General features: G+C 49.8%; 1 protein-coding gene across 1 annotated transcript in view; it reads right to left on the bottom strand.

Annotated features, from left to right (window-relative positions):
• LOC144507780 (tetratricopeptide repeat protein 39A) overlaps window positions 1-12,193 on the bottom strand; it is a 76,706-nt gene extending 64,513 nt beyond the window's left edge. The window contains exon 1 of the mRNA XM_078235063.1: window positions 11,916-12,193. Within this exon, the coding sequence (XP_078091189.1) occupies window positions 11,916-11,947 (32 nt within the window). The 5' untranslated portion in view covers window positions 11,948-12,193. The remainder of the gene's footprint in view (window positions 1-11,915) is intronic.
• Between the last annotated feature and the right edge of the window lie 2,165 nt (window positions 12,194-14,358).

Below are 14,358 nucleotides of genomic sequence, written 5' to 3'. Positions count from 1 at the left end.
CTTAGTCTCTCCACATATGACAGACCTGCCATCCCAGGAATGCACCTTCGTTGCAATCCTTCTATAGCAGGGACATCCTTCCTCAGATAAGGAAACCAAAACTGCACACAATACTCCAGGTGTGGCCTCACCAACGCCCTGTAGAATTGCAGTAAGACATTCCTATTCCTTTACTCAAATCCTGCAGTGCTTCAAAGAGGCAGCTCACCACCACCTTCCCAAGGAGCAATTAGGGATGGGCAGTAAGCCCTGGCTTAGCCAGAGATGCCCACATTCCGTAAACAAATAAAGAAGTGTAGGATTGGACAACAGAAGGAAGTTGGTGCTTTGTGGGTCTTAAGGAGATATTTATAGCATCCTACAGTGCAGAAGGAGACCATTCAGCCCATCAAGCCTGCACCGACAACAATCCCACCCAAGCCCTATTCTCGTAACCCCACACAGTTACCCCGCTAATCCCCCAGACACCAAGGGACAATTTAGCACGGCCAATCAACCTAACCCGCATACCTTTGGACTGTGGGAGGAAACCGGAGCATCCAGAGGAAACCCATGCAGACACGGGAGAGAACATGCAGACTCCGCACAGACAGTGACCCGAGGCCGGAATTGAACCCGGATCCCAGGCGCTGTGAAGGCAGCACTGCAAACCACTGTGCCACCCCGTAGGTGGTTAGGAAAAGCTCCTGGAATAGTTACTGTGGTGTCTCCCCCTGAGACCTACGCCCTATGACGAGTTAGTTTAAAACGCAGTTTCTACTGTTGCGCTGCAGCCATCTTGTGCATAGGAAGATCCCACAGACAGTAATGGAAGCAAATGGCCCTGTGGTTCTGTTTTCCGGGACTTGCTTTCTTTCCCATGCTTTCCAGGGTGGCAGGAGAAGATCGCAAAGGAACCATTCACTGCAGCAGCTCACAATAACCCAACTTTAGATTTTCTTTTAGACTAACACAGGCTCATAATAACATCACACGGCTGGGACTGTGTGTACTAACAAGACAGTGAGGCAACCTCTGGGCAGTTGCAAGGCCACATGATAATGAGCTAATCCAGGGGTTACATAAAAGCAGCAGACACCAAGGCAGCTCCTACAGTCTGTAATTTATAGGAAGGTTTTTGCTCCATAAGTCGCAAGTTAATTTCTCCCCATTAAGAGACACTGCTCAAGATAGCAGGATAATTCTCCACTCTCCTTCAAGATGGCGGGTGGAGATTGTAACCTGTCAGATGTGCCTCTGTGCCTCTGACTCAGAAGAGTGTCTGTTCAATATCTGCTCCAGAAACACAAGTGCGAAGTGCTAGACACTGCCACACTGTCAGAGGGTCAGCGCCAAGGGGGCGCCACACTGTCAGAGGGTCCTCAGAGGGTCGGCACCGAGGGGGCGCTGCCCTGTCAGAGGGTCGGCGCCGAGGGAGCGCCGCACTGTCAGAGGGTCGGCGCCGAGGGGGCGCCGCACTGTCAGAGGGTCGGCGCTGAGGGGGCGCCGCACTGTCAGAGGGTCAGTACCTCTCAGAGGAGATGCTGCACTGATGGATGTAATGTGCAGCTACACTGGAGTGGTGGCAGGGGGGGTGGGGGGTGGGAAGGGGTGGTATGTGGGGTGGGGGAGTGGTTCTTCCCCCATGATTCCTGCCAGTAATTACCCCTCAGCCACACTGCTGTTTGTGGGAGCTTGCTGTGCTCAGATTGGCTGCAGTGTTTCCTGCATCACAACCCTGACCAAATGTCAAAAAAGCGCTTTGCTGTTGCGGGATGTCCAGTGGTCAGGAAGGGCGCTACCTAAATGCAGGCCTTCCCTGCTTCGACGTTCCTCGTCCCAGATAGTTGGGAGCCCTCACTTTAGCCCCTCCCTCGTGGCACCTCTGCCCAAGCAGCAGCCAATTTGTACACAGCAAGATCCCACTCAGTGCAATGGGTGGATAATGGGCAGGATTTTCCGGCCCTTTCCTGGCCGGCGGGATCTTCCAGCCCTGCCAAAAGCCATTTCCCTCCCTACCTCTCTGCCCCCCTCTCCCTGGGGCGGGTTCCCCAACAGTGGGGGACATGAGCCACACACAACAGCTTAAAATTTGGCAGGACCGGGAAATCCCACCAGCAGCCAATGAGGAGCCTCCGCTGCTGGAAAACACACCGCGGCGGGGATGGAAAAATCGGGCGCAATCCATTGCTTTCGTGAGATACCGATTGAGGGATATTGGCCCAGATTCTTCGAGCAATGTTGGGGAATCTCTTACATCCACGCGAACAGGCAGATGGGACCTCTCATCTGAAAAAAAACGGCATGTCCAATGGTGTGGCACTCCCTCCGTCCGTCCTGCACTGGCAGTGTCCAATTTGAGTTGAGAGCTTAAGAACTGGAGCGGAACTTTGACACGGAACCCTGTGACTCAGGGAGAGGTTTCCCAGTTCCCCCACACTCTCGTCGTGGGCCGGACGGATAATTCGGGATACGAGCGTGCCTTGGCTGACAAGGACAGCAACAGGACAAAGTTAAATCCCTTCCCACGCATGTAGGGTCGTCAAGCCCTCCAGGACTGGCCTGGAGACTCCAGGAAGTGAAGCAACATCCAACTGGGTAATGAGTCTTCTTGCTTTCCAATTGGTGTTGGAAGGAAGTGCGTCAGGAGAATGGAAGTTGACTGACTAATGGCTGGAGAATGGGAAAGAGTCATGTGGTAGACTCTCCAGAAACCCATCCAATCATAGTTGGTAACACCACACCCATGGGACGACCTCCCAACAGTGTAGTTCCAGCCCCCAAACTCCATCCTGACTCAACCCCTTCCTGTCAGCACCTAGAATCCCTACAGTGCAGAAGGAGGCCATTCAGCCCATCGAGTCTGCACCGACAACAATCCCACCCAGGCCCTATCGCCGCAACCCCATAAATTTACTCCACTAATCCCTCTAACCTATGCATTCTGGGACATCAGGGGGAAATTTAGCATGGCCAATGGGGCAGCATGGTGGCTAGCACTGCAACCTCACAGCGCCAGGGACCCGGATTCGATTCCAGCCTCGGGTCACTGTCTGTGTGAAGTTTGCACGTTCTCCCCGTGTCTGCGTGGGTTTCCTCCGGTTTCCTCCCACAGTCCAAAGATGGGCTGGCAAGGTGGATTGGCCGTGCTAAATTGTCAATTAGCATCAGGGGGACTAGCTAGGGTAAATGCATGGTGATAAGGCCTGGGTGGGATTGTGGTCAGGACAGGCTCGATGGGCCAAATGGCCTCCTTCTGCACTGTAGGGATTCTATGATCTATGAATGCACCCAACCCGCACATCTTTGGACTGTGGGAGGAAACCGGAGCACCCGGAGGAAACACAGACATGGGGGGCGGGGGTAGAATGTGCAAACTCTACACAGACAGTGATCCGAGCCAGGAATTGAACCCGGGTCCCTGGAGCTGTGAGGCAGCAGTGCTAACCGCCGTGACGCCCTATTACTCTTCCTCCAGCGCACTCACTGCTGTTTGTGGGAGCTTGCTGTGCACACATTGGCTGAGGTGTTTCCTGCAATTAGAACTGAGGCCAAATGTGAATAAAGTGCTGCGTTGGCTGTTATGGGATGTCCAGAGGTCAGGGAGGTCAACTGAGGCGGGCAGCAACAACATTCCAGGTGCGGATATCAGGACAGTTGATCTGAGGAGCAGTTGGGAGGGAGGAACGTTGGTCAGGAATCCTGAGAAATGCTTTACATTCTTTAAAACATGGTTCAACGTCCAACTGAACAGGTAGAAGTAGCTTCGATCAAGCAATTCAACTGGTCAGATTACAGGATTTGTTAACTGTCAAAGCACCAGTCACAATATTCACACAGGCCCTTCACTATATATCCTTGTTCTCTCATTATCTACCCCTACCCTCTCTCTCGCGCCCCCCACCCCCCCCCCCCCCCCAATCTTTAACCTCCCAATACAAAGAAAGTCAGTCAAAATCCATCTGTAAAAACAGAGTTCAAACATTGCTGGTTGATTTATGATTGAGGAAGATTATTTAAACTCATTTTACTTTGACCCGCACATGGAACCATGGAATCCTGACAGTGCAGGCCATTCGGCCCATTGAGTCTGCACCAACTCTCCGAAAGAGCGTCTTAACCCCCCCTATACCCGCAAACCTGTGCTATTTAGCATGGCCAGTCCACCTAACCTGCACATCTTTGGACCCGGAAGAATGCAAACTCCACACGGACAGTGACCCAAGCTGGGAATCGAACCCGGGTCCCTGGCGTCGTGAGGCAGCAGTGCTAATCACTGTGCCACTCCTTTCATATTGTAGAGACCCTTAGAACAAATAGACCTTCATCTCATAACTTGAGTGGGGGCGGTGGGGGAGGAGAGAGACCAGATAGAGGGTGACATGGGGGGGGTTGGGGTTCAGGAGTGGACAGAGGCAGTAAAATGGGCAGCACAGTGGTTAGCACTGCTGCCTCAATGCGCCAGGGACCCGGGTTCGATTCCAGCCTTGTCTGATTGTGTGGAGTCTGCACGTTCTCCCCGTGTCAGCGTGGGTTTCCTCTGGGTGCTCCGCTTTCCCCCCACGGGTCCGAAGATGTGTAGGCTAGGTGGATTGACCATGCTAAATTGCCCCTTAGCATCCAAAGATGTGTAAGTCAAGTGGATTGGCCAGGGTAAGTGCACGGGGTTAAGCAGAGGGAGGGATGCTCTTTCAGAGAGTCGGTGCAGGCTCAATGGGCTGAATGGCCTCTTTCTGCACTGTAGGGACTCTACGGTTCCGGTTGTCGTATAAAACACTGAACTGTGAAACCCAATGTACAAAAACATATGGGCAAACAGGCAATCCTCAGCAAAATGAAAGCCCGACTTTCATTGATATGGTGCCTTTCACAGCCCCGATAACTCAGGAAATACCTTTGAAGTGTTGTCACTGCTGTAACATTGGAAACGTGGCAGCCGATTTGCGCGCAATGAACTCTCATTAACTGTAATGAGATAGTGGGCTAAAGGACAAACAATCACATGTGTACCGAGGCAACTTCCCTTTACAATAGTGAGCTGGGCGTTGCTACATTCACCCGAGTGGGTTCCATCGGAGAGATGGCACTCTCTCGGTACTGCGCTGGAGTGTTAGTCCCGGATTTTGTGCTTACTCTTTTCCAAAGTGGCGCCACAAACTCCAAGGCAAGTGATCTAAAGGCTGAATCTAGACTAACCCCACGACAGAAAAAGAGTCAAACCACCTCCCTTTACGTTCAACGGTATCCCCATGGCTGAGTCACCCTCGTGACTCCCTAAAGTCTCCCTAATACCTACAAGGCCTAATTCAGACACTGAAGAGATTCAATGCTGTCCAAATTGAAAGCAGTTCATTGATCCACAGTACGCCACTTAAGACATCCACTCCCTCCACCACCGACGTACAGTGGCGGCAGCGCATACCATCTACAGGATTCACTGCAGCAACTCACCAAGGCTCCTTCGATAGCACCTTCCAAACCCAGGATCGCTGCCATCTACAAAGGGTCGTGAATGTAGCCCAATCCATCACGCAAACCAGCCTCCTATTCATAGACTCTGTCCACACTTCCCGCTGCCTCAGCAAAGCAGCCGGCATAATTAAGGACGGCACGCACCCCGGACATTCTCTCTTCCACCTTCTTCCGTCGGGGAATAGATACAAAAGTCTGAGGTCACGTACCAACAAACTCAAGAACAGCTTCTTCCCCGTTGCCATCAGACTTTTGAATGGACTTACCATATATCTTTCTCTATAGCCTAGCTATGCCTATAACACTGCATTCTGCACTCTCTCCTTTCCTTCTCTATGAACGGTATGCTTTGTCTGCATAGTACGCAAGAAACAATACTTTTCACTATCAGTACAGGTGACAATAATATATCAAATCTAGAAGGGACGGCAAGGTGGCACAGTGGTTGGCACTGCTGCCTCACAGCGCCATGGACCCGGGTTCAATTCCGGCCTTGGGTTTCTGTCTGTGTAGAATTTATCTGTTTCCCCGTAGGCTTCCTCTGAGTGCTCCAGTTTCCTCCCACAGTCCAAAGATGTGCAGGTTACATGGATTGGCCTTGCTAGATTGTCCCTTAGTGTCCCAAGATCTGTAGGTTCGGTGGGATTAGCTATGGTAAATGTGTGGGATCACAGGGATAGGGTGGGGGAAGAGACACTGGACATAATTTTACCGCTCCGCCCTGCCACGGGAATTGGAGCGGCCGAGGCTCGGACAGTGGGAAGGTCCGTTGACCTCGGGCGGGATTTTACGGTTTCAGGATGATCGAGGCCATAGAATCCTGCCCTCTCTCTCTCTCTCTCTCACACAAAGGGTCAGTGCAGACTCGATGGGCCAAGTGGCTTTGGAGAGGGTACAGAAAAGATTTACCAGGATGTTGCCTGGTATGGAGGGCATTTGCTATGAGGAAAGGTTGGAGAAACTTGGTTTGTTCTCACTGGAACGACGGAGGTTGAGGGGCGACCTGATAGAAGTCTACAAGATTATGAGAGGCATGGACAGAGTGAATAGTCAGGAGCTTTTTCCCCAGGGTGGAAGAGTCAATTACTAGGGGGCACAGGTTTAAGGTGCGAGGGGCAAGGCTTAAAGGAGATGTACGAGGCAGATCTTTTTACAGAGAGTAGTGGGTGCCTGGAACTCGCTGCCGGGGGAGATAGTGGAAGCGGATACGGTAGTGACTTTTAAGGGGCATCTTGACAAATACATGAATAGGATGGGAATGGAGGGATACGGTCCCCGGAGGGGTAGGGGGTTTTAGTTAAGTTGGGCAGCATGGTCGGTGCAGGCTTGGAGGGCCGAAGGGCCTGTTCCTGTGCTGTAATTTTCTTTGTTCTGCACTGCGGGGAATCTATGATACGGGCAGCGGGTACATAGGAACACCACTACCTGCAAGTTCCCCTCCTAACCACTCACCACCCTGACTCAGAAATATCTCATTGTTCTTTCAACATCACTGGGTCAAAAGGCTGGCACTCCCTTATCCACCTATAACACACAGACCACAAACAGGTCAACAGGAAGTCCCAGCATCACATTCTCACGGGGCAACCACAGATAGGCACTAAATGTCTGCCTTACCAGCCGAGCTAAGAGTCAGGATGAGTTTCTTTGCGTTAAAAATAAACCTTTCTTGTCGTCTTCCAACATAGCAATCAATACACTTTGAAGTAATTAGCTGCGAGCAAAGTGCTCGAGATGTTTCACAGATATATGACAGAATGCAACATAAAAGCTCGGCTGTCTTTCTCATAAATGATGCTCAGAGGGAGTTTAATTATCTCTCAAAATATCTGGAAGGCCCACGGTGGATAAAATTACTGAATGTTAGCCAGATGGATTGTTCCAGTGATTGAATATGCTGGCTTCTTTACTTCTTCCCTAACCTTGGAATTTTCAATGCTCCACCAGTACTGAAAAGGTGGTGGCGTAGTGGTATTGTCACTGCACTTGTAATCCAGAGACACAAGGGTAGTGCTCTGGGGACCCTGGTTCAAATGCCACCATGGCAGGTGGGGAAAATTTGAATTCAATAACAATTTGGGGTGGCACAGTGGTGAGCTCTGCTGCCTTCACAGCAAGAAGTCTCACAACACCAGGTTAAAGTCCAACAGGTTTATTTGGTAGCAAATACCATAAGCTTTCGGAGCGCTGCTCCTTCGTCAGATGGAGTGGAAATGTGCTCTCAAACAGTGCACAGAGACACAAAATCAAGTTACAGAATACTGATTAGAATGCGAATCCCTACAGCCAGCCAGGTCTTAAAGATACAGACAATGTGGGTGGAGGGAGCATTAAGCACAGGTTAAAGAGATGTGTATTGTCTCCAGACAGGACAGCCTGCAAGTCCAGGAGGCAAGCTGTGGGGGTTACTGATAATGTGACATAAATCCAACATCCCGGTTTAGGCCGTCCTCATGCATGCGGAACTTGGCTATCAGTTTCCGCTCAGCGACTCTGCGCTGTCGTGTGTCGTGAAGGCCGCCTTGGAGAACGCTTACCTGAAGATCCGAGGCTGAATGCCCGTGACCTGGCTGGCTGTAGGGATTCACATTCTAATCAGTATTCTGTAACTTGATTTTGTGTCTCTGTGCATTGTTTGAGTGCACATTTCCACTCCATCTGACGAAGGAGCAGCGCGCCGAAAGCTTATGGCATTTGCTACCAAATAAACCTGTTGGACTTTAACCTGGTGTTGTGAGACTTCTTACTGTGTTCGCCCCAGTCCAACGCTGGCAGCTCCACATCATGACTGCCTTCACAGCGCCAGGGTTTGATTCCATCCTCGGGTCACTGTCTGTGTGGAGTTTGCACATCTTCCCCATGTCTGTGTGGGTTTCCTCCGACAGTCCAAAGATGTACAGATTAGGTTGATTGGCTATGCTAAATTGACCCTAGTGTTGGAATTAGCAGGGCAAATATATAGGATTATGAGGATAAGGCCTAGGTAGGATTGTGATCAGTGCAGACTCAATGGGCTGAATGGCCTCCTTCTGCCCTGTAGGATTCTAAGATCTAAGAATCTAAGCCTTCAGCTGCCTGAAAATTCTCTCCCTAAACCACTCATTGCCAACTTAAGAGTCTGTCCTTATTTGGTCACCTATCCCAGCATCTACAGGGAGGTCTTGTGGCACAGTGGGGTTAGCGTCCCTGCCTCTGAGCCTGTAGCTGCTGGTCCATCCCAGGACTCAATGGCCGAGGAAGGTGCATCGAAGGGGGAGTCCAGAACCAGGGGTCACAGTCTGAGGATTCAGGGTGGACCATTTAGGACGGAGGTGAGGAGACATTTCTTCACCCAAAGAGCGGTCAGCCTGTGGAATTCATTACCCCAGGAAGTAGTTGATGCCAAAACATTGAATGTATTCAAGAGGCGGCTGGATATAGCACTTGGGGCGAATGGGATCAAAGGTTATGGGGAGAAAGCAGGATTAGGCTATTGAGTTGGATGATCAGCCATGATCATAATGAATGGCGGAGCAGGCTCGAAGGGCCGAATGGCCTCCTCCTGCTCCTATCTTCTTTGTTTCTATGTTAACACAACCAAACAGGTACGAGTGTCCTTCCAAATATGCCAATGGCTGGCGGTAAGAGCGGGAGGGACTCCTGGTCAGCCTCATGTGACGGAAAGAATGTTGGAGCCCACTTGGAGTCACTGTGAGAAGATCTGAGCACCACACCATAGGAAGGATTTGTTGACCTTGGAGGGAATGCAGCGTAGGTTTACAAGAATGGTACCTGGACTTCAAGGGTTTAAATTATGAGGAGGGATTAGGGGCAGCACGGTGACACAGTGGTTAGCAATGTTGCGTCACAGCGCCAGGGACCCGGGTTCGATTCCTGGCTTGGGTGACTGTGTGGAGTCTGCACGTTCTCCCCGTGTCCGCGTGGGTTTCCTCTGGGTGCTCCGGTTTCCTCACACAGTCTTAAAGATGTGCCGGCCAGGTATTTGGCCGAACAGGCGCCAGTGTGTGGCAACTAGGGGAATTTCACAGTAACTCCATTGCAGTGTTAATGTAAGCCTACTTGTGACTAATAAATAAACTTTAACTATATAAATTGGACCCGTTTTCCAAAGAATTTAGAAACTTAAGGGGAGATCGGATCAAAATCTTCAAGATACTAACAGGAAAAGACAGGGAAGATAAAGATAAAGTATTTCCAGCGGTTGGAGATTCTAGAACTAGGGGTTGTGATCTAAAACTGAGGGCCAGACCCTTCAGGAGAGATGTCAGGAAGCACTTTGACACACAAAGGGGGTAGAGATTTGGAACTCTCTATCACAAATGACATTTCACGCTTGATCAGTTATCATCTTTAAATCTGTGACAGATAAACGTTTGTTAAGCCAAGGTATTAAGGGATATGGGCCAAAGGTAGATATATGGAGTTAGGCCACACATCAGCTATAATCCCACTGTACCCAAAGGAAACCCAAGCAGACATGGGGAGAATGTGCAAACTCCGCACAGACAGTCACCCGAGGCCAGAATCGAACCTGGGTCCCTGGCGCTGTGAGGCAGAAGTGCCAACCACTGTGCCGCTCACTGAATGGCAGCGGAACAGTTTCGAGGGGCTGAATGGCCTACTCCCATTGTTACGCAGCCTCCGCCATTGCTATCCACAGCTCCAGACTACAGCACACATATTACCACAGCAACTCCAACACCCTGAGTGAATTGTAACACTCTTTCCCCCCCACCCACCCCAGACTATCCCCCAGAGTGACTATCTTTCTCAGATGATCGCAGATGTTATAGGAGCTTCATAATATAAAGGCAAAATACTGCAGATGGATACTGCAGATGCTGGAATCTGAAACAAAAACAGAAAATGCTGGCCAACGTCTCTACTTTCTCAGAAGACTAAGGAAATTTGGCATGTCAGCTACGACTCTCACCAACTTTTACAGACGCACCATAGAAAGCACTCTTTCTGGTTGTATCACAGCTTGGTCTGGGCTCCTGCTCTGCCCAAGACCGCAAGAAACTACAAAAAGTCGTGAATGTAGCCCAATCCGTCACAGAAACCAGCCTCCCATCCATTGACTCTGTCTACACTTCCCGCTGCCCCGGCAAAGCAACCGGCATAATTAAGGACCCCCACGCACATTCTCTCTTCCACCACCTTCCGTCGGGAAAAAGATACAAAAGTCTGAGGTCACGTACCAACCGACACAAGAACAGCTTCTTCCCTGCTGCCGTCAGACTTTTGAATGGACCTACCTCGCACTAAGTTGATCTTTCTCTACACCCTAGCTATGACTGTCACACTACATTCTGCACCCTCTCCTTTCCTTCTCTATGAACGGTATGCTTTGTCTGTATAGCGTGCAAGAAACAATACTTTTCACTGTATCCCAATACATGTGACAATAATAAATCAAATCAAAATTCAGCAGCTCTGACAGCATCTGTGGAGAGAGAATAAAGCCAACGTTTTGAGTCTGGATGACCCTTCATCGGTACTGATTCTCTCTCCACAGATGCTGTCGGACCTGCTGAGATTGTCCAACATTTTCTGGTTTCGTTACACAAAATAAATGCAAGTGGTCACACAAAATGAATTTTACCGCCCACTGTTTTGTAAAACAAAATACAGGGGACAGATGAAATGACTCTCCCAGGGAATGGACAGGGAGAGATTAAATTACCCTACCAGGGAACGGACAGGTGAAACTGTGCGGTGGCACAGTGGCTAGCACTGGGGCCTCACAGTGCCAGGGACTCGGGTTCGATTCCCGGCTTGGGTCTGTGCGTAGTCTGCATGTTCTCCCCGTGTCTGTGTGGGTTTCCCCCCCCCCCCACGCTCCGAAAGACGTGCTGGTGAGGTAGATAGGGAGAATTTAGCACGGCCGGTGTACCCGAACAAGTGAGGGCGACTAGGGGATTTTCACAGAAACTTCATTGCAGTGTTAATGGAAGCCTACTTACGACACTAAAATCAATAAATTACCCTCCCAGGGAATGGACAGGGAGAGATTAAATTACCCTCCGTGGAAATGAGGGGGAGGTGGATTTCACTCCCACATAACCACTTGCAAATAAGAACCTGACTGTGCCTCCGCAGAGTGTTACACCTGTTGTACATATCAGGCCCACCCCATAGGGTGTTCACACCATGTATCAAAAACCTTTAAACCCCAGCATCAGGTCAGAAAGGGGGAGGGGGGGGGGGGAACATTATATTCATTGACAGCTGATTTTAGCCACTCTTTAGGGGCTAGTTTCCTAAATTTCCGGCCATCTGATCACACTGCCACGTTCACATCTCTCTCCCGAGAGAGAGAGACAGAAAGAGGATTTTTAAAAAATGATCTGAAAACTGTCATTGACTCAAGAGACATCTGTAAACAACTCCCTTCTGACAATGGTGACTGCACAAGTCTCAGAACTTACTATTTTTCTCCCCCTCTCTGCTGATATACTTGCCTCCTGGGCGGGGAGTCCCTGGAGTGAGCCATTGCCAGCTGTTCGGATCCAGAATGTGGCAGAGAGATTTAAAAGACAGGTCTTGTGTTGGTGGAAATAAGTCAATTTGCACTTTTCTCTCTCACACACGGTTAGGAGAGGGAGAGGCTAAAGGGAGATCTCTCTCCCACTGGATCTGGGCCACTTTACTGCTCTCCGTCCTCTCCCACCACCTTTAGCCAGTACAGGGATGATCATCAGACACTCTCTCACACACACACAGCGCAGGACTGAATCAAGTCCCGTCTCCACTCGCTTGTTTCCCAGGGCTGTCTGTTTCACAAGGGGGGGTTCACCGACTGCCGACCGTCGCTGCGCCTTTGCAATAACACCGGCGCACCTTCACCAAGTCACATCTGCATCCACAACCTCCCTCCCAACCCTCAATCCCTTCAATTTAAACATAAATAAACCCATTGAAAGGTGTTCTTTCGCACAGATAGAATCTTATTCTCCAAACATGTGCTGGTTAGGTGGATTGGCCATGCTAAATTGCCCCTTAGTGTCAAAAGATGTGCAGGTTAGGTGGATTGGCCATGCTAAATTGCCCCTTAGTGTCAAAAGATGTGCAGGTTAGGTGGATTGGCCATGCTAAATTGACCCTAAGTGTCCAAAGATGTGCAGGTTAGATGGATTGGCCATGCTAAATTGTCCCTTAGTGTCAAAAGATGTGCAGGTTAGGTGGATTGGCCATGCTAAATTGACCCTAAGTGTCCAAAGATGTGCAGGTTAGGTGGATTGGCCATGCTAAATTGCCCCTTAGTGTCAAAAGATGTGCGGGTTAGGTGGATTGGCCATGCTAAATTGCCCCTTAGTGTCCAAAGATGTGCAGGTTAAGTGGATTGGCCATGCTAAATTGCCCCTTAGTATCAAAAGATGTGCGGGTTCGGTGGATTGGCCATACTAAATTGCCCCTTAGTGTCCAAAGATGTGCAGGTTAGGTGGATTGGCCATGCTAAATTCCCCCTTAGTGTCCAAAGATGTGCAGGTTAGGTGGATTGGCCATGCTAAATTGCCCCTTAGTATCAAAAGATGTGCGGGTTAGGTGGATTGGCCATGCTAAATTGCCCCTTAGTGTCCAAAGATGTGCAGGTTAGGTGGATTGGCCATGCTAAATTGCCCCTTAGTATCAAAAGATGTGCGGGTTAGGTGGATTGGCCATGCTAAATTGCCCCTTAGTGTCCAAAGATGTGCAGGTTAGGTGGATTGGCCATGCTAAATTGCCACTTAGTGTCAAAAGGTGTGCGAGTTAGGTGGATTGGCCATGCCAAATTGCCCCTTAGTGTCCAAAGGTGTACAGGTTAGGGGGAATTGGTCATGCTAAATTGCCCCTTAGTGTCCAAAGATGTACAGGTTAGGGGGATTGGCCGTGCTAAATTGACCCTAGTGTCAGGGGTTTAGCAGGGTAAATACGTGGGGTTACTGGAGTCGAGCTTGAGTGGGATTGTGGTCAGTACAGAATCCGAGTGGCCTCCTTCTGTACTGAAGGGATTCTATGATTTTTATTTCCCAGAGTAGAAATATCTGATACTAGGGGGCATGAACTGAAGGTGAAAGTTAAGTTTAAGTTTATTTATTAGTGTCACAAGTAAGCTTACATTAACATAGCGATGAAATTACAGTGAAAATCCCCCAGTCGCCACACTCCGGCGCCTGTTCGGGGACACTGAGAGAGAATTTAGCACGGCCAATGCACCCTAACCAGCACGTCTTTCAGACTGTGGGAGGAAACCGGAGCACCCGGAGGAAACCCACGCAGACACGGGGAGAACGTGCAAACTCCACACAGACAGTGACCCAAGCCACTTGGTGGGTGATACTCAACCTATCGCCTGTTATACTCACTCCGAGATATTTAATCTCATCAACTGCAATGGAACTGATCCAATAGCCTTCAACTGTCTAGGCCTGGAGCTCTGTAAATATTCTGCAAGGTTACGAGGATATGGCAGGGGAGTGGGATTAGGTAGAATGCTCGTATAATGAACCAGTGCAGACTTGATGGGCCGAATGGCCTCCTTCTGCACTGTAAGAGGTTCTGCGATTACCCTCCATAAATCGACCTCTCTCTCCTTCTTTAAGATGCTCCTTAATGTACCTCTGCGCTCAATCATTTGGACACTTGTTGGGACATCTCCTTTCATTCATGTCACCTTAGAATCATAGAATTCCTACAGCACAGAAGGACTAAAATCTGACCCAGGTCCTATCCCCGTAACCCCTCATATTTACCCTGCTAATCCCCCTGACACGAAGAGGCAATTTAGCACGGCCAATCCACCTAACCCACACATTTTTGGACACTAAGAGGCAATTTAGCATGGTCAATCCACATAACCTACACATCTTGAGACACTAAGAGGCAATTTAGCATGGTCAATCCACATAACCTGCACATCTTGGG

The sequence above is a fragment of the Mustelus asterias genome, chromosome 19, assembly GCF_964213995.1.
Source record: "Mustelus asterias chromosome 19, sMusAst1.hap1.1, whole genome shotgun sequence".
NCBI lineage: Eukaryota > Metazoa > Chordata > Chondrichthyes > Carcharhiniformes > Triakidae > Mustelus > Mustelus asterias.
Note: the sequence above shows the minus strand (reverse complement) of the source record. Positions and strands in the feature narration are given on the sequence as shown.